Source organism: Lytechinus variegatus, chromosome 3 (assembly GCF_018143015.1).
Source record: "Lytechinus variegatus isolate NC3 chromosome 3, Lvar_3.0, whole genome shotgun sequence".
NCBI classification, from domain to species: Eukaryota; Metazoa; Echinodermata; class Echinoidea; order Temnopleuroida; family Toxopneustidae; genus Lytechinus; species Lytechinus variegatus.
In genome coordinates, this window is record NC_054742.1 from 2,386,024 (window position 1) to 2,405,168 (window position 19,145).

General features: G+C 33.9%; 2 protein-coding genes across 3 annotated transcripts in view; both read right to left on the reverse strand.

The window, feature by feature from the left end:
- Nucleotides 1-4,163: 4,163 nt before the first annotated feature.
- LOC121409976 (NADH dehydrogenase [ubiquinone] 1 alpha subcomplex subunit 8-like) lies at nt 4,164-11,852 on the reverse strand. The gene is made up of 4 exons (XM_041601777.1): nt 11,657-11,852; nt 7,130-7,299; nt 6,673-6,757; nt 4,164-5,078 (listed from the first exon to the last, which is right to left on the reverse strand). The coding sequence occupies exons 1-4, from the start codon at nt 11,777-11,779 to the stop codon at nt 4,944-4,946; spliced, it is 513 nt and encodes a 170-aa protein (XP_041457711.1). The 5' UTR covers nt 11,780-11,852; the 3' UTR covers nt 4,164-4,943.
- Nucleotides 11,853-16,674: 4,822 nt separating this feature from the next.
- Nucleotides 16,675-19,145, reverse strand: part of LOC121409978 (dynein heavy chain 6, axonemal-like) — a 56,136-nt gene continuing 53,665 nt past the window's right edge. For both annotated transcript variants that reach the window (XM_041601779.1, XM_041601778.1), the window contains one exon: nt 16,675-19,042. In XM_041601779.1, the coding sequence (XP_041457713.1) occupies nt 18,939-19,042 (104 nt within the window). In that variant the 3' untranslated portion in view covers nt 16,675-18,938. The remainder of the gene's footprint in view (nt 19,043-19,145) is intronic.

Consider the following 19,145-nt stretch of genomic DNA (forward strand, 5'->3'; position numbering starts at 1 on the left):
TACGGTAAAGACAGATTGGTTGGACAGTTTGTAGTCATTTGGTTTACTTAGGAGTTCTACTCCTCATGTAGTCTAATACAGCATACACTAAAACCTTTTTGGTATAAAATCATTTGGTCTAACTGCCATTTGGTTCACACTACACTAATTAGTCGAATACCCACTTTATTTAAATTTCATTTAGTCTAATGCCAATTTGGTGTAATTTCAACTTTTTTTATGTTTACTTTATCAAATGAAAATTTCTTAATATTTCATTTCACCACACAGACAAAGTTGTGTTAAAACCAAGTGGAAATTACAGGAAATGTGTGTAGACTAATTGGAAATTAGACAAACAGGTGAATGGGCTTAATGGCAATTATATCAAATGGGTAAGAAATGAACTTGTAGGATTAGACCATCTTGGATGAGACCTCACAGGAAGTAAATGAGGCAGGTATAGACCATTAGGCAGTTTAACCAGTTGTACATACAGTGTATGTACAGAGGAATTTCAATATTGCTTCACAGACTTTTCTATCAACTGTAAACCAAACACGAAAAAACTAAAGAAATTCTGATCACAATTGATCTTTAATTCACCAAATAAGCCTCAACTTTGCAAGTACCAAACAAACAATCCTGAAAGAAATTGGAAGGCTAATTCCGGCCCACCCTAATTTTCATACCCTTTGTTTAAGTGGGCAGTGCTCGCTCAAGCATGAATTTCCATTTATACAGTGCATATCAAAAAAAATTTTACACTTTGAAAAAGCCCTGGGAATTTAAAAATATACAACATGTGGGTAATTTTTTCACCTATAATCTTGGTTTTGGGTCTCATCTATCCAATGAAAGTAAAAGTTTTGTCAGAATTTTACACTTGAGTGAGCACTGTCCATTTCTGTAAAGCTCGCAGAAATCTGCGCAGAAATGCTCGTTTTCATGCTGTGTCAAGGGGCCAAGGGCGAAATCAAACTTACCCTAAAAAGATTTATCATACATTTCCCTTGTACTTTTAGTCAATTGAAATAAAATGAATATATTCAAGCATTTTGTAACAATTTTGCCACCCAAATTGAAATTTCAACACTTATTTCAACACTTAGTAAGCACAACCTTTACCCTATTTGTGCCAGCTGGATCTGAGGACATAACTGAATCTGAACAAAAGTTTATATCAGACATCTCCAGCACTTTTTCACTAAGTTTTTATTATTGAAAGTGGGTTTAGATTTCATTTTTCATTAATACTTGTTTCTCCACACTTTTCCCAAGCTTAGCAATGATTAACAAAATGAAAATCAAACTTAAACCATTCCATGTAAATCACAGCTCAGTGTAAAGCCAATATCGTCACGATGGCCTCAGAGTATGGGGGAGTGGGGTGGGGCGAAATGCACTCTTCGAAGTGTTTTGAGCAAGGAAACAAGTCAAACAAGGTAGAAGATATCTTCACATCGATTTTACTAGCCAGCTTCCATGTGTTCTTTATGATTAAGGTCTACTTTTATTCGCATAACAATTTCAAAGTTCTGCGCAAATCATTTTTCACTAACTTTTCAAAAGTAAGTGATGCTCATTCAAGCGGAAACATTTTTCGACAGTTACATCGTCAATTGCTTTAATGGATCTGTACCAATGTTAAAATGTGGAAAAATTTTAAGGACATTACAAATGTATAATTTTACAGGATTTTTTCAAAGTGTAAACTTTTTTTTGATACGCACTGTATATATATATATATATACAGTGCGTATCAAAAAAAAGTTTACACTTTGAAAAAATCCTGTAAAATTATACATTTGTAATGTCCTTAAAATTTTCCACATTTTAACATTGGTACAGATCCATTAAAGCAATTGACGATATATATATATTCTATTTTTTGGGGGGTGCCCTTTCTGTGACCCTTGCAATGTGACCAATTCCAAAGAGCATTCTGAAGAATTTGCTCCATTCTCAAGCCTAACAAAATTCATCATGTTAAATTATAAGATGAGAAGACACTGCATCTTTTTTATTGCTTTATGTATTGAAGCATTTCATTAATTAACCTGTATGGGAGCATAATCTGATACTTGTCAGAACTTCATGTTCAATGATAGTATGAATGTTGTTAATGAAGTTCAATTCTTTGTTTATGATCTTGCATTTTTATATTAAAGTTTTAAGAAAATTTATAAATAATGGTTTTTTTTTAGGGATGGTCCAGGCTGAAAATATATATCTAAATAAATACAGTAAAATTCATAGACCAAAATGCTGACAATTTCATCAAAATTGGATAACAAATAAAGTTACTGAATTCAAAGTTTATAGATATTTTGTGAAAACAGTTACATGCACATCGTCATGAATATTCATTAGGTGGGCTTTATTTTATTTATTGAGATAGAAATATCTCCAGCCTGGACCATCCTTTGAATATTAAGTAGGCAACTTTCATTCAAAACAAGTCTGTCTTCTCAGTTTTATCGATAGCTTGAAATGATATAAAAACATGTTTAACTCTCGGGCAAAGTCTATTACCTCAACACTGACTTGAATTTAAATCAATAGAGAAGAAACAGAGCAAGCTTTACAATGAAAATTATTTCTCAATCTAATTCAACTTGGTGTTGTGGTTGAATTTGCCTTTAAGGCTAACTGTTTATATGCTTAAAATTTGAAGTGCAAACCCAGCCAACATGGATCTTTATCTTTTTAAGGTTTATTATATTGATCCATATTTTTTCAAGCTAGAAAATGTAGCAAACTCGACTCAAATGGCTTTGCAATAATGTACAATTATACCTGTTACTTGTGAGTGTGATGTGTCTGGAAGTAAAACTGATTTGGCTGTTGAAAGAAAAACAAAATTTCTTCCAAGAATATTGTAAAGTGGCTATGATATACACCTAGGGATGTTTCACAAATACTTCACAAAATTGTGGTGTTCATTTTTTTCTAAAGAAGATACCACATTCCAAGAATTTCAATTCATTAAAACACTGGGAATGCAATCCTATAACCCTAATCAAATGTTGAAAAAAAAAATTAATTCAGACTGAGACGCTTGCAAACAAAGAAAGCTTTGTTGGGAATAAAAAGGATTGAGAATCTGATATAGTACTTAAACAAATTGTTACTTGTTAGTTCATAAAGTTGTGCTTAATCAATGAGTAGCTTAAAAAAAACATCACCCTGATCAGTATTCTATTGGATGACTACATGCTTTATGGTGTTTTATGAAATGAAACAATTGTTGTTTAACATCTACAATACCAAGGATCATGATAAATCACATGCCTCCTTTAACCATGATAAGGAAATCAAACCATGAAATTCTGAAAAACAAAACTCAGCAAAAGCATGAAAGTTGAATTATAACTTGAAGCGTAAAATAATATTTGGGTTAATCATTTGTTCAAAGGGCAGAATGTTAATTCAGAAATGCCTCCATCCAAGCTTTCTCCTTTAATATTCCTTTTCTCCATCACTTCTTAATCACACATTTTCATCAAGCTCTCCATTTTTATTTTTGTTGAACACTACACTTAAAAGTAATTCATTAATATCACAAATTACATATATCAAAATTTCTTTTCAAATATTTCCTCTCAATCTTAATTCTTTTTTCCTCTTCTCTCATTACTCATCTCTAATTCCTTGGTACAATAGTAAAGCAACTATTTTAGTTCTTTTTGAATATATATTTTTTTGTGTGCAGTGGAGACTACTTGCATATTATAGAACCGTGCATGGTCATGATAAACACGAAATTCAGATTGAGAGTCAGTCCTCTGCTCATGATAAGAACCATGCATTTTTGCTAGATTTGCCATTTTTTGCTTTGTCTTTACAGGAAATGCAATAATGAAAAAAAAATGGTGAAAATTGGGGTTAGTATTTGGGGGAAGGGTGTTGGCCAAAAAGAATAGAAGTCAACAAGTTTTGTAGTAGAGGACATTTGGTTAATGAAAACACATCTCTTGCCTGACTTGCAGTGTTTAAAGTGTTTTTGTTGATAATCTCTGCACAGAACTGTAAAATCAATTTGAAATAATAACCTCTCACTCCACCTCTAAGATTCACTTCCCTAATTTGATCTCCCAACCCCATTCCTTTCACCCACACATCTGTAAGCAATGGATAGAATGTGAGAAGTCTACATAAATGAGAATGACTTCCAAACTAAATTTGACATTTTTCCAGTTTATTGCCAACAAATAGGCCAATATTTGACAAAAGTGTTTTGACTGAGAAATCACAGACTGATTTAAGGTGATGTGTCTACAATATAATCTATATTACACACTGCATAAGGGTCTTACCATTAAACTTCAGGAAATAATGTCCAAAATGAAATGATCCTTCATCTTCTTTGAAACTTTATGCAAAATAATTTCATGAAGTCTAAAATTGGAGTAATAATATGTAAACATGACATAATGGCACATCTCAAGACTGCCATTTCACTGGCAGATTATACCCCCATCCTCTTAAAATTTACACTGTAAACCAGTGTCATTTTCAATAAAATACTATTTATTCACATTTCAAAGATGACCATTAATCATCCACCAGAAAAGGGACTACTTAAGCATTCAAAGGAGGACAACAATATGCACAAATCTGCATATATTATATGGCACTAGTTGAATATGCCATGCACTCGCAAATTTGCTTTTTCTATTTCAAAGCCTCCATAGGCATTTTTTCAATAATCTGCTGTACATGCTTAAAAGAACACAGAATTTAGAATCACATAAATAAAACTATGGAAAATTGTGATAATGACCATTGTGCCAAAATGGTTTCAAATGCTGCGAGTCTGTGCTGCAATACATATATCTTTAAAAGAGAAATATGTTCTACTTCACATGCAGCATCTCCATAAGATTTCCCTTTTCTGATGGATGCATGGCTACTAAAACTATACACTGACAAATCCAAGTGGATGAAGTTGTCTATGTCCACTACCAAAAGAAAAAATACTTGGAGCCGGTCTTTGAAGCAGGAAGATCAGCAGGTGGGACTGGCCGAGGTGTTGGTTCAGGAATCGGTCTCAGATCAAATTCGGGTACAGGTCTCTCAGTCTTCACAACAGTCACCTAGAAGTGACAAAACAATGAGAAAAAGTTATTCGATGATCCAAATGATGAAGCAAAATTTCATGAACTACACATTTCTATATCTAATTTTGAGTATGACACATAGCTATAAAACAAAAGGAATGTGTGTCAAACTATCAAATGTAATAAAGCAAGAAAAATAAATAGCAATAGCATCCCCTAATATTCAATGGTAAGTTATGGACATTGTTAGGAGTTACAAAAATGGCAGCATCTTCTGGAATATGACAATTTATTTGGTGCATTATTATCAATTTTTCTGACATCCTTAGTCAGTTTCTCCTATATTCCAATCTCATAACCACATCTGAAGTTTATCTTCAACAGATCCACTGTTTGCTTATGATTTCGAATGTCTTGATTTTATGTTGACCATGATAATGTATGTAAGATTTCCAATGTGATCTAAAAATATCTTGTAGATTTATTCAAAGTTTTTAATTAAGTTAAACATCAAAAGGCCCTAACATATTTAAAAGCACATATATAAACAAAAATAATTAGACGAGATATAAGTGAATCTTCCCTATTCAAATGCTATCACAGAAATTTTCTTTACCAGTGCAACTTAGAAGAGGCAAATTAAGGATACTTTGTATAATCTGGGTTGAAATATTGCTCTGACTTGGGAGATTATTTGAATATGGCAGTCCAAAAATTGAAATTGGGAGTGGGGTGGTGTTCTGAGGTAATTTTATCTTTAAAATATTTCATTTTATCTCTTAAAATGAAATTGGTATTCTAAGAGATAAAATGTGAAATTTTATCTGCGATAAATTTTATCTTGCACATCTTAAGATAATATGCGACAGAGCAATGCCTGTGTAGTACGTAGACATATCCATCACATATCTAACCATTGAAGCATGAATGATGTGTTTGCGCCGGTTAATGCGCCCATGTTACTTTAAATAAAAGTTCAAATAAACTTGAAATAGTGTGGCCTGTGTGGGGGTTATTTTCTCTCTGCAATGTTCATTTCAGCAATGTTTCTAGGTGAATAAGCTTTATGTGTAATCGAGAGTAACACCTTATTAACAATATTTCTGTAGAATTAGGAACTATTTCATCAAATTTTTCTTGATTAATATTGTCTTTGAAATGATGCTTGTAATGATGTGATATTGACATCAACAAAAATATGAGAGAATTATTTAAAAATAATCTCTTTCAAGATGCATTAGCTTATAGTGTATGTATAATTGAATTCAATAAATTGATGCAATCTTGTTCCTTTGCCACACCTCCTGGCAGAACAGATTTTAATTGGTTGAACAAGATGAGAGTGCTATACAACAGCATTTCTCATTGGATATTGCTTCAAAAACAGGTATGTCTTACAGAGATAAAATTAACGGTCTATGCAATTAAATGTTTTTTACAATAAATATTTGATTTTATTTGAGATAAAAGGGATCTCAGAATACCATCTCTGAAGTGTATTATCAATTAACTTTGTTAACTGGATTCAGTACAGTTAACACTGGTTTGCAGTAAGCAGTTGGTTAATAAAAACCAATATTTCAAGGGAAAATCACTTTAACAGCTACATGTAAGAGACAACAACCATTACCTTTCCCATATCTCCAAGTTCTGGTCTGACCCATCCCAGGTTTTCAAAAACACATGTGTCAAATTTCTTTTGAGTTTCACGGCATCTAAAATAAAGAGAGATAAGGAGTTTATTAGCACCAAAATCTTCAAAAAGTGATGCTGAGAAAAGTTTAAGAAGGCGAGTAATCCAGAACAAGAATTACAATTATAATGGTTCGCAGCACAAAAATTCATGATCTCCTTCAAACTGAAATTAAAAAATAATAAAAAGAAAAAAAAAGAAACACAAAAAGTGATGGATTATCAAATGAAAATAACCAAAGTTTCATTTTATTTATTGTTTAAATATACTCTCCTAAAGTCCTAATCATCTTCAGCTCTGAAAACTTTTCTCTTTTTTTTTTCAATTTTAAATTAGTATCACCCACATGGATACTAAACACACAAATGAATGACTTGAGCAAGACTTCACTCACCTTCTGAATTCTTGCTTGTTATAATCTAAGCAGGTCCAATGCTCTGTGAATGATTCATTACAATGAGCTCTTATTTGATTGAAGAATTTGAAAGCACAGTTTGTGACTTGTCTTCCTTCTTCTAAACACTTCCTTGGATCCTTCTCTTCATCCCTGCACAGCATAAATTCCTGCATAAATGAGAGCAAAATTATGACAGGTGTGCAAGAAAATTAGAGCTCACCTACACTTTGACAACAAAGATGTCAATGGGCCAGTCTCTCAGCCAAAGAATTGAAACACTGCAGGATTCAATGTCTGGAAGTTGCAGTGGCCATTGGCACCCACTTCTTGCTTGAAGCGAATGTTAGATCAAGGCAGACCTGGAAATTGCAGTTGACTTCATTCATGCACAAATTCAATGCAGTTTACTTTTTCTGTGGTGTGTTATGTATTTTGAAGTTACAATAATAAATTCTACAAAAATTTAAGAAACTCCCAACTAAATAACAGATTTTTAAATTTCTAGTGCACTATTGCCATAGCTTTGGTGACCCTGTTTCTTAAATCTTGGAAAAGCATCTGTGTGCTTTTTGAAATGGAAATACATGTACATGTAGGGCCTAAGGGGCCGGAGGCTACATTATGTCACAGATTCCTCCTATTTGATTGCAAAAAGTTTCAGATGGATTTTCAGTGTCATAATCGGGACATTCCTTGGCTATGCCTGGATCGACTACAAAATCGATTACAAAATGTCGTTTTGATTAGAAATAATTATTATATATTATAAGCTTATTTCTAATCAAGTTTGAAATCTTATCATTTGTTAAATAATAATTTTCATTTATAAATTGTTCTTCAAACGGCATTTGTAACATCGCTTATCGAAGGTACGTCATGACAAAGCGGTTCAAGGGTCAAGCCTATTGTACATGTATTTGCATTGTTTTACAAATGAATCGAGGGATCTACACGAGATCGGTCTGGTAAGAAAGCTCTCATTTTTAACCTTTTTTAACATATCTTTTTGCACCTTCATACGCACTGGACGTACGAAGGTGTATAGATAAATAGAATGATACAAATTTACGTTATTTCTATCTTCAATCCATCGTTGTTTACATTTGTCTCTTATATGCCTACGGAAGCACTTGTTCACTGCTACCATCCTGCCTGTGGAGAATCTACAGGTAGGACTATGGTATGCCAATGCTGTATTGAGCACACACTTTAAAAAATCATGAAAATATCACTTTTGTGACCAAAATTATCAATTTCCATACAGTTGCAATTCAATTTTCATTAGTAAGTTAGAATAGTTTATGTGTTGACCAGAGTGCTCAAAAACTTGAATTTTGGGCATATTTTTGTGTACGCCCTCAATTGGTGGAAAGTAATATGGCAAGAAAATTTTCATTTTCAAGCTCTATTTTTAATAAAGAAAAAAAAATTAAAGACTCAAATTTACTTAAGAGCCAAGTTATATAATGAAAAGCTGTAATGGAACCTGACAGTATAAAAAAAATCAAGCATTTGTCCAAAAGAAAAAGAGAAAATAATCCAAACATTATCCACCTTATTTCGCCACACATAGAGATGTAAATGAGAACAAGGTTATATCATAACCTTGTTCATTGAATGAGTGTACGCAAGGTGTTTCAAGGCTTCGTGATGAAGAAGTATCTGTCAAAAGATTTTAAAATATCATCACGAAGTCCTCAAGGCTACGCCGGACGGGTGAAGTTATTCTTGATTAATAATGATGTAATGAAGAATTGGGGTGATTTTTTCTTCATATATCATTTGTTTGCTTTTTTTATATGGAATCTGAGCAGATGTTGGTAATAAATTTGTATTTGCCAACTAATCTCATTTTTTTTTCTTTTTAGCTGCATTTTCCATGGCTCTTTCTAATATTATGCTTGTTTATCAAGTTCTACTTCTGTCGATGCACTGTCGATCGTCGACAGCTTTAATTACTGTAAACCTCACACACGGTATACCTTGAACTATCCGACAACATCGCAGATCACCAACAATTAACACACCACACCTCAACATTCGATCAAATGAGAGGAGATTGAAATTCGGCCAATCAGGCCCGTATTTGTCAGAAAATCAATTCTTAAAGGTCAAGTCCACCTCAGAAAAATGTTGATTTTAATCAATAGAGAAAAATCAGCCAAGCACAATGCTGAAAATTTCATCAAAATCGGATGTAAAATAATTTTTTTTCAAATCAAGTTTTTGTTGGGGTGGACTTGTACTTTAATTAATGCAAAACTATGTACATATGATAATATTTCAAGCATTTTCTGTCACTTTGTAGATAAAAATCTAAAAGTGGATTTTTCACCTTGTTTTTACAATCTTCATGATATTTTTCTATGTAAAAACTATTTATTGCTCTGTGAAATTGAACTGCGGAAGCCTTGGTACGAAATTGTTTTCGTACAAACATGACAAAAATGCGCGTCTGGAATCATGATAGTGTCCGGTAATACAATATGTGACTAGGCCTATATTAGACAGCTGGCAGCCGTCTGTTTCAAGGAGTTTTTTAACATTTTTTAAAAATTTCTCCTCGTAGTCATACACGGTATGGTTGGAACTACCCCTTATCGACCACCTAATCTTCTATTTTTCTAAGCATTGTATCTGCGAAAATATTCATCAATTTTACCCAGTTTTCATCTCATTTGTGCAGAAAATTAAGCAGATCAGATTTCCATGTTTCTCACGGCGACTCCGATTCAATCAGCGTATATATCGACGAACAACGAATGCGACGATTTTACATTTGCTCATTTGCACCCATCTTTTGAAACCGACCACCCGCGATACACTAAGTTTACGGCCTATTCTTGTCGCTGTGGCGAAGTATTTGGACTCTTCCAAATCAGTTCTGTGATGTCAACATGCTAAATGATCGTCTCGCTACTTCCATTGCGAGCTCCGGCACATGATTCGACGATTGACGACAGATATTTGTTCTAAAGCAGTTTCCTATCGGATTTCTTGGTTTTTCAGCGGGGTTTGGGTCTGGTCCACTCATGGTTTCAAATCGTCTCGTGTGTGAAGGATTCATATGCACCTGGTGCACGCGAATCTTTCACACCCTTTTTACTAAAATAACTATGACTTTACATCGTAGCTAAGCATTATATTTATTCTATGACACTTACCGAACCATATGGATTGTTCAGTCACTATTATCAAGTGTTGAATTCTGTTTGGTGTTGTTTTTAATAAAATAAGAGCATTTTTCGTGATCTTCACGTAGATGCCTCTTGATCAGCGTTGATATCAACTTTTGCCTAAAGAGGGCGCGCGATATTATTTCAAAGTCGGTAGGCACTTAAGAACCAAGTTTGAAAGGATACTCGTAAAATTATGTCACTCTCGCCGATGAATATTCATTAGATCGTGGTCGTGCGTGTTCAATACACACTGAGTGCATGCATGCAGAGAGTTTTTATTGAACACGCACGACCACGATCTAATGATTATTCATCGCGAGAGTGACGTAATTTTACGAGTGTCCTTTCAAACTTGGTTCTTAAGTGCCTACCGTACCTTTGTTTACGGTGTTGCAAGCTAGCTGCATTCTAGGCGATCAGCATTATTTTCTTGCTCGTTCAATCCACTTTCATCATCATCTTGTCAAAAGATGGCGTACTTTACCAATAAGTATATACATGAGATGCAACCTGTTGATTTTTGGTACAATTTCCTATTATGCGCTGACGACTTGAATTGAGAATGTTCGATACGAAAAATTGCTTTTCGATTGTTGTTTGCGTACTTTCCACCGCAGTATTAAGGACGGATCGAACGGAGTATCCTGGTTGAGACTTGGAGGTAAGCGATAAAAACACTTTTATAAATAATTTCCAATTCATTAAAAAAAAAAGTTAAATCATAAAAACAAATTTCCATTAGTGGAGAAATACTCAAATGTTTGGCGTTTTTTATTCCCTCACATTCGTGTGATGAATGAAAACGTCAAAGTCCACTATGAAACCACATGCGTTGTGCGAGGTTAGTATTACTAACCTCGCATGTTGTGTGAGTGGGTCTGGTCAATACAATTTTGATTAATTCTAGTGACTTCTACTAAATATTTACTTTTTGTTGCTTCTTTTTTTCTCGTAAAATCGATTCTTACCGTTTCTATGGACACTGCGCGTATCGTTTGTAATACGCAATAATTTTAACGCGCACAAGGTGGTCGGTTTCAAAAGAGGTGGTCGATATGTAGTAGTCTCACCATACAGTGAAGCCAACGCCGGAGTTCAGCTGAACAACCAACAAAACAGATACCGAAGCTTTTGGTCTAGATAGGTCTATATATAAGCTCTGTGTAAATTTGTAAAGTTAGTTCTTTAAAGTTCAAAGCCATGGCTTTGCCTTTGCTGCGTTTGGTCTTTGGAAATTGGAGTTTGACTTTGGAAAGTTTGAGTTCTAAAATTTCCTTTTCAACTAACACAATTTACAATGTATGGGGCTACACAGAACAGATATTGAGAGATCAAATTTACCAACCTTGTTTGCCTTGTCACATTGTCTTCCGAAGTGATGAGCACCTGCTTTTAATGCAGATGATGTAAGGGGAACTTCAGGAACATCAAGTTCCGCTTTGGAAGGCAAATTTACAACCTCAGGCATAATTCCAAGGCCAAAATACGTTGAAGATTTTGGACAGAGTAAAAGACGCCGATATATAGAGGTGAGTTTTGCCCTCTACGTCGATGTCGAAGGTATTTTATTGAAATTGAAATTGTTGTTGTTGTAAATTGAAATGGTTTATTCAAAAAAACTTCATCGCAGCCAAAGGCTGAATTGCGAAATTCTGTACAAGGTAAAATACAAATTATATACAATAACAATTGCTATAACAAAATGACATATAAAAGTAATGAAATAAATAAATGTTATATGTTGTAAATTAAGAAAGGAGAAGATTAGAATAATTTTAGTGACTAGGCATAAAAAGTGTGTCATTCTCCCATATTTTGTATAATACTCAGAAGTCAGAAGAGATAAAAAAGGCATATTTTTTTCTGAAAAGGGCACTATCTTAAACATGGCCGTATGCTTATTTTTTCGCGGGGGGGGGTCGGGGCAGCACGCGTAATCTTTATAGGAAAAAAATCAAGTGATCACTGAGGTGCTTTGCATTTATAAGTAAAATTGATAGAATTTGTGCAAGTTTTTGTGAATTTTGTGAAATCTGCAGTAAAAAATTTGGAGTTTTTTTTTTTTTTTTTGGGGGGGGGGTCCCCCCCCCCCCCCGCTTTGTACGCCCATGATCTTAAAACAAATAAAAAAATGACTTATCTGGCCACTCACATGACTCAATAAAATTTAAGGCTTATTTTCACAAGTGTTTTTCATTCAATATGCACTTGCAGAAGGAAGCAGTGCGATGCCAAAGAATCCAGGCGCTCATCGGATTCGAAAGGAGTGGTTTTCAGGACAACTTATCTGATATGAAGAACAGGCACCTATGAGAAGGCAAAATAATGGGCACACCGATAATACACAAAACAGGTCCTATTCTCAGGTATCTGAAAGCAAGGGTACTGACCGCGTACGTTCGTAGGGGCTTGCTCAGCAGACATATAAAACGGTCCACTTCACTTCGTAGGGGGCACTTTCCTTGGGAAAAAGGGGCACAAGAAACATATCAGATGGCAAAAGGGCACTTATAATTGCTAATAGCATAAAACGGATCCTTCTCAGTTAGACGAAGGGGCTCAGTACGCGATCGTGAGGGGCCATTTTTCCTTAGGTAAAAAGGGGCTTACAAAGGGCACTGTCTTGCTAACGGCATAAAACGGATCCTTCTCAGGTGAAAGGGGCACAGGACATCTAAGGGCACTCATTACTGTTCTTTGGTATAAAGGGATTGATTCGAAAAGTGGAAACTCACAAGAAAGCAAGGTAGCAACTTGCTCAGCAGACATATAAAACGGTCCACTTCACTTCATAGGGGGCACTTTCCTTGGGAAAAAGGGGCACAAGAAACATATCAGATGGCAAAAGGGCACTTATAATTGCTAATAGCATAAAACGGATCCTTCTCAGGCGAAGGGGCTCAGTATACCCCTTCGTGAGGGGAATTTTTCTTGCATTAAAATAGGCATTTTTTTCAGTGCTTCAAAAAGTGGGGAAGGGGCACTGTGCCCCCGGCCCCCAGGATCGATTGCCACCCCTGAGATTAATGTAAATTTATATAGATTAGATCCAACTTGTATTTGTATTCAAATTCTAAACAGATATACATACAAATGATTTTAATCTTGTTACAAATATCCTGTGCAAAATTTAAGGAAATTGTCATGAAATGTTAGTTGATTTATCAAAATTAATATAAAAACGGCGGTAGTTCTATTGAAAGAAAAATAAAAAAAAATCGGTAGGTGATCAAACTCTGTAAATAAAAAAGGTAGATTGGCAAATATTCAGATTTGTAAATCATTCATGATAATAACTCCTCGATCTTTAAAAGTCCAGTCCACCCAAATAAAACTAGCATAAAAATTTCATCAAAATCAGATGTAAAATAAGAAAGTTATGACATTTTAAAGTTTAGCTTATTTTTCACAAAAATATGCACAACTAGGTGAGGCAGTCGATGATGTCCATCATTAACTATTTGTTTCAGTTGTTTTTTCATTGTTTGAATTATACAATATTTCATTTTTTTATAGATTTGACAATAAGGACCAACTTGACTGAACCATATAGTATTAAACAATGCTAATTCCACATGTTCAGGGAGGAATTAATCGTATCACTTGACAATGAGGAGAAAATTAGAATAGTTCATATTATAAAATACAAAAGAAATAGTGAGTGGATGACGTCATAGTCTCCTCATTTGCATACCAGTCAGAATGCGCATATAACTGTTTTTTTTTTAATTAAGCGAAACCGTTAAAATGTCATAACATTCACTTATTTTACTTCCGATTTTGATGAGATGTTTAGTGTTATGCTTATTGGACTTTTCTCTTATTATTCAAATCAACTTTTTGTTGGGGTGGACTTGTCCTTTAAGGAAAATCCACCCACTCTCTGGGGGCGTTGTGGTCTAGTGGTTAAGATTCTCGTGTTTAATCTGGTGGACGTGGGTTCATATTCCAAGCCATAGCGTGTTTTCCTTCAGCAAGAAAAGTATCCACATTGTGCTGCACTCAAACCAGGTGAGGTAAATGGGTACCGGCAGGAAGTAATTCCTCAAAAAGCTGTACGCATCGGAATCGGTAGACTATACCGGGAGACTATATTGCTTAGCCGGGGTAATATAGGAGCCCCTTGAGCACCTATAGCAGGGGCGGATCCAGCTTTCACCAATAGGGGGGGGGGGGGCGAAAAATATTTCAGCAACATTTTTCTCGATTGGCCGCCATAATTCTATTTTTTGTTGGATTTTTACAGGGGGTAGTCCTAACTAAAGACTGAAGTTTTAAATACATGTATATGTTAGTTTTTATTGTTATATACAAGATAAGGTATCTCATGTGGTCTTAATGTATAATGCGAGCGCAAAGCGCGAGCAAAAAATTCTTTGATAGTCCTTAGAACTGAAGATTCTGAGCAGTTTTTATAATCATGATGAACAAAGATAAGTATCCAACTAAACAATGCGAGCGCGAAGCGCGAGCCGAAATTTTATTACAGTAACGTGATAATTAAGGGACTCAATAAGGACTGTTTTAAGTGATTAATGAAGAGGATACAAGTATCGCCATTGAATAATGAAGGTGATATTCCGACCTGAAAACTGGACGGTCTAAGCTCGTTTTTATTTAAAATTAAAGAAAAAGCTTGTGTGCCAACAATCAAATGCAAGCGCGAAGCACGAGCTTAATTTTTTGATATACTGACATGATACAGGAGCATTTTGACAAATTTTGGAAAGAATTTCCAAAGAGGATAGGTTTCTCACAAATAAAATAATGCGAGCGCGCAGCGCGAGCTGAAAATTTTGATATAACAAATTGTGTAAATCAAACAAAATAATGAAAGCTTGATGTGTGAGCTAAAATATTGTGTGCAAATTGATTTCAGAACTAGATATATGAAGTGCCATTTAATCCTCTTGATTGGGATTCATTACACAGGCAATGCGAGCGCGATGCGCGAGCGAAGTCTATTTACCAATTCTTCCCCTAATCATTTTTTTGCTTTCTGCCGGCACGGGCCCGGCCTGGATCCGCGCCTGTATAGCACGGTGGATACGTGTGCTATACAAATCCTATATTATTTATTTGTAATAAATTCTTTTTGTGAAAGGAGAACGATGAAAGTGAAAAAAATCAGAAAAGGAATAAGAAAGTTAGGGCCTGGAAAATTGGGATCACTGAAAATGTAAATCTTTTTTGGAGATTAGATTTGATAAGTGATTGGCACAGAGCGGAGCCATAGACCTCTACAATAATAAAAATGTCAAATATATAAAGCCATTATAGAAAAATATTGAGTTTTGAAGAAAAAAAGACGTTTTAGTCAAGTTATTGAAGCAAATATTAACCCTCAACCTCACAATACCATGACATCAAATTTACAGCCAAATTTTAAATTCCCATACACAATTATAACAAAAAATATATAATTTTCTTGGTTTTTTTAACGGTTTTCTTTTATTTCTGTTAGGGTTTAGTTCCCCTTTAAATAATTGCAGTTCAATTGCACTGAAATAACAGTCAAAAGTTTACAGCTAAGAACTCTACACAAAACATGAACTAGATCCACAAATCTAGTTCTTTTCTGATAAGTTGTTGGATGCAGCTTCCAAACTTCTTTGCAAGGGCAAATTTAATCAGAAAAGAAAACACTCTAAATTCCTCTTTATTCATTTTTTCTATAGGGCTTTGAAATAATTGTGCAAATTTATTCAAAATAAAAATGCAAGCTCACCTGCTTTTCTCCTATCAATAATACCCGTACATTGTTATTTGACAGAAAATTTTATGGAAACAACTGGGTCAGAAAACTACTCATCAATATCTTTCGTGAAATGCCTAACAGTCCCCACCCCAATTGTCTCAAAATGGTGCGGCCACCCTGGCCACTCCGCCAATGCAGACTGTCGTCACAAGGTCCCCCTCTCCTGCCCCTATAATGAAAGGTTCGATTTATGGCTTTACTAACTCAAATAGCTTCATATATAGCTGCCTGTGAGATGGGCTGCAGTTTCCTCAAATTTTCAGACTCTATTGGGGGTTTTCCAAGTTTTTCAGTATTATCAGGTGAAAATGAGGGCCTCTACTATCACAATTCAAAATTATTTCATGACATGTTTCATTGCTTTGCTCCATATGCATCTTTCTCCCCTTTGTCTGTTTTGATTATGATCTCCAATTATGCGGCACTGAACATTTTTTACAAAAGGATGATCAAGGCTGCTACACTTATCACATTAGCAACCCAATATTCACAACAATAAAAAGCGGGTATAGCCACCTTTTTCAAACAATCTTTTCATAAATAGAGTAAAGAACAAAAGCAATTGAAAATTCATATGGATATTGTTTCATTTTGTTAAAATATGCATTTAATTTGGAATACACTTCAATCACAAGGTTGAGAGTATGTATTTACATATACACAATGTCAAGGACGGACAGATAAAGTACAATGCTTTTCAAGGCACAATTCATTCAAAATAAATATTTATGCTTTGACTATGAAAAATGGAATGTACAAACAAGTAAAATATACATAAATTATGTATTGTGTTGAGTTTATTGACATTTTAAACCTAAATTCATCACATAGGAAAAAACACACATATCCATACATATGGGTAGGAAAGCCCCCTTTGACATGTGCAGTAAAGTATTTGACTTCAGTACTTATTCTGCCCCAAATACCAAACTAGCTTGCATTCAATCATCAATGAATATTGAAGCTTTCATAACAAATCTAGATTACTTTTTTTTAAATGAGCAATATGATATATCCAGTCCTAGTTAGAGAGAAACCATTTCGCAAATGTAATAGACAATACTAGTAATTATGAATCGTAAAAATTTGGATGAACATTTCTGTATGAAAAATAAGTTAGATATTCACATATGAAAGAATAAACTCCTACATCAAATTTCAATGCAATTCAATATCAGTTATGAAATATACAAAATTTTTACAAGAGTAGTTAGCAATACATTGAAATGGAATGACCGTATATTGAAAAATGGTTCAAATCAACAGAGACATGTTTGTATCACTTGGTGTAATATATATATATCTATATATATACCCCATTGGAATACTCAGAACATGAAGTGAAACTTCCATAAAAAGTTTTTATATCTCCTATCACTATTCAATATCCAGGTGCCCATTTCATAAAGAATTACAAATATGGGAATTGTTAATGACATAGGTCCTATATTGGGTAAAATCTTTTCAATCATATGGGAAAATGCAGTTGATTCAGCACTCTAATAATTTAGATTTTATATTTGCATCATGCATTCTTAACAAAATCTCCCCAAATAAAGCTGTAATAATGAATATACCAACTAAGCTGCAATAATAACAGTAATAACAAATCAATTGTTTATATCATTATACTTTTGTCGAGCATCATTGTTAAGCATAGTTAACTGTGCTTAACTATCGTTAACTGATAGTTAACTGATCATAGGTTCATTTAGCATGAAGAAACATTTACAAAATCAGTCAGCTTCACAGTATTTACAGATTTTCTTCACCTTCCATACAATATATTCCTAAAGACTTCATCTGAACTTCTTAAAAAGAAGAATAAAAGGAAAATCAACTCCAAAGAGTTTGGTACCCAATTGATGTACAATAAGAATACATGAATGTTTTGAAATTCAAAACCAATTGAAACCAAATGAAAGACAATGCTCTTTGCATATCTGCTTGCTGATGGCTTATTGAAAGTAGTATTATGTTTGGACATGAAATGCAGTTATTTCTTACATTATTTCTTCTGAAAGACAATATATTATTCAGGTAATGATGCATAGATATCAACATATTGACTGGTGAATCCAATTCATTTCAAGAATAAATTGTTCATCAACTATCTCCAAATTTCTAGTGTTACATACAACAAAGATAGTCATTATATTTATATATGTACATATATGTATATATACTAATGATTAAGAAAACTCAGTTTATTTTATAATTGTAGCTTTTTACAATTTTGTACACTTTTATTACATGAATATAATATCTGATAGTAATGTTTATAGTAAATACTACATAATATCATACATTGCACAATACACTGATTTTGCAAATGCCAAAATGTATATTCTATAAATAAATCAAACTTGTGTCTGATCTCAATAAAAAAAATACAAGTGGTTTGTTTGTAAACTAGCCATTTACAGCCAATTAATATTTTGTATGTAGCCAAATCAAGTAATAAAACCAAACTCGTTCCAGAAAAACATTCATCCAGCCACAGCTCAGCTATTATGAAATTTAGTTTTCATAGGCGATTCCTTCTTACAATGAGACATTCATCCTTCTTATAGTAATATATTCAACCTACAAAGTCCCTAAAAACTGTTTTTTTTTCAAAAAAATAATAATAATAAAACTGACAAGCATATAGATTTACTGCAAGTAACTTGATTGGAAAATGCAATGTCAGTCAACTGGCATCTTTTCATCTCGGCAGATTTCTTCTTTGACAGTCTTCTCAGTCTTACATTCTTCCAGGAATTCATCTTATGATCATTGACTAAAATGACTAAATAGGTATATATCTTTGGCAACTAGATCAATTTCTAATTCTTTATATATCTATAGTTCTTCAATATCTCAATGTTTATTCATGTGGCTGAGTGAGAAGAGCTGATCCTTTAGAGATCCAGTAATCTTGAGGCAGGTCTGATGGCAGGTGAATAGCAACCACAAAGTTGGTAGAGTGACCTGTAGATAGGAATTGGGACCCACATGTAATTAACAAAAATAACAAGTATAAAAGATGTCCAGCTACAAGTGATAATGAATAGTAATTCTAGTTGTTAATGGG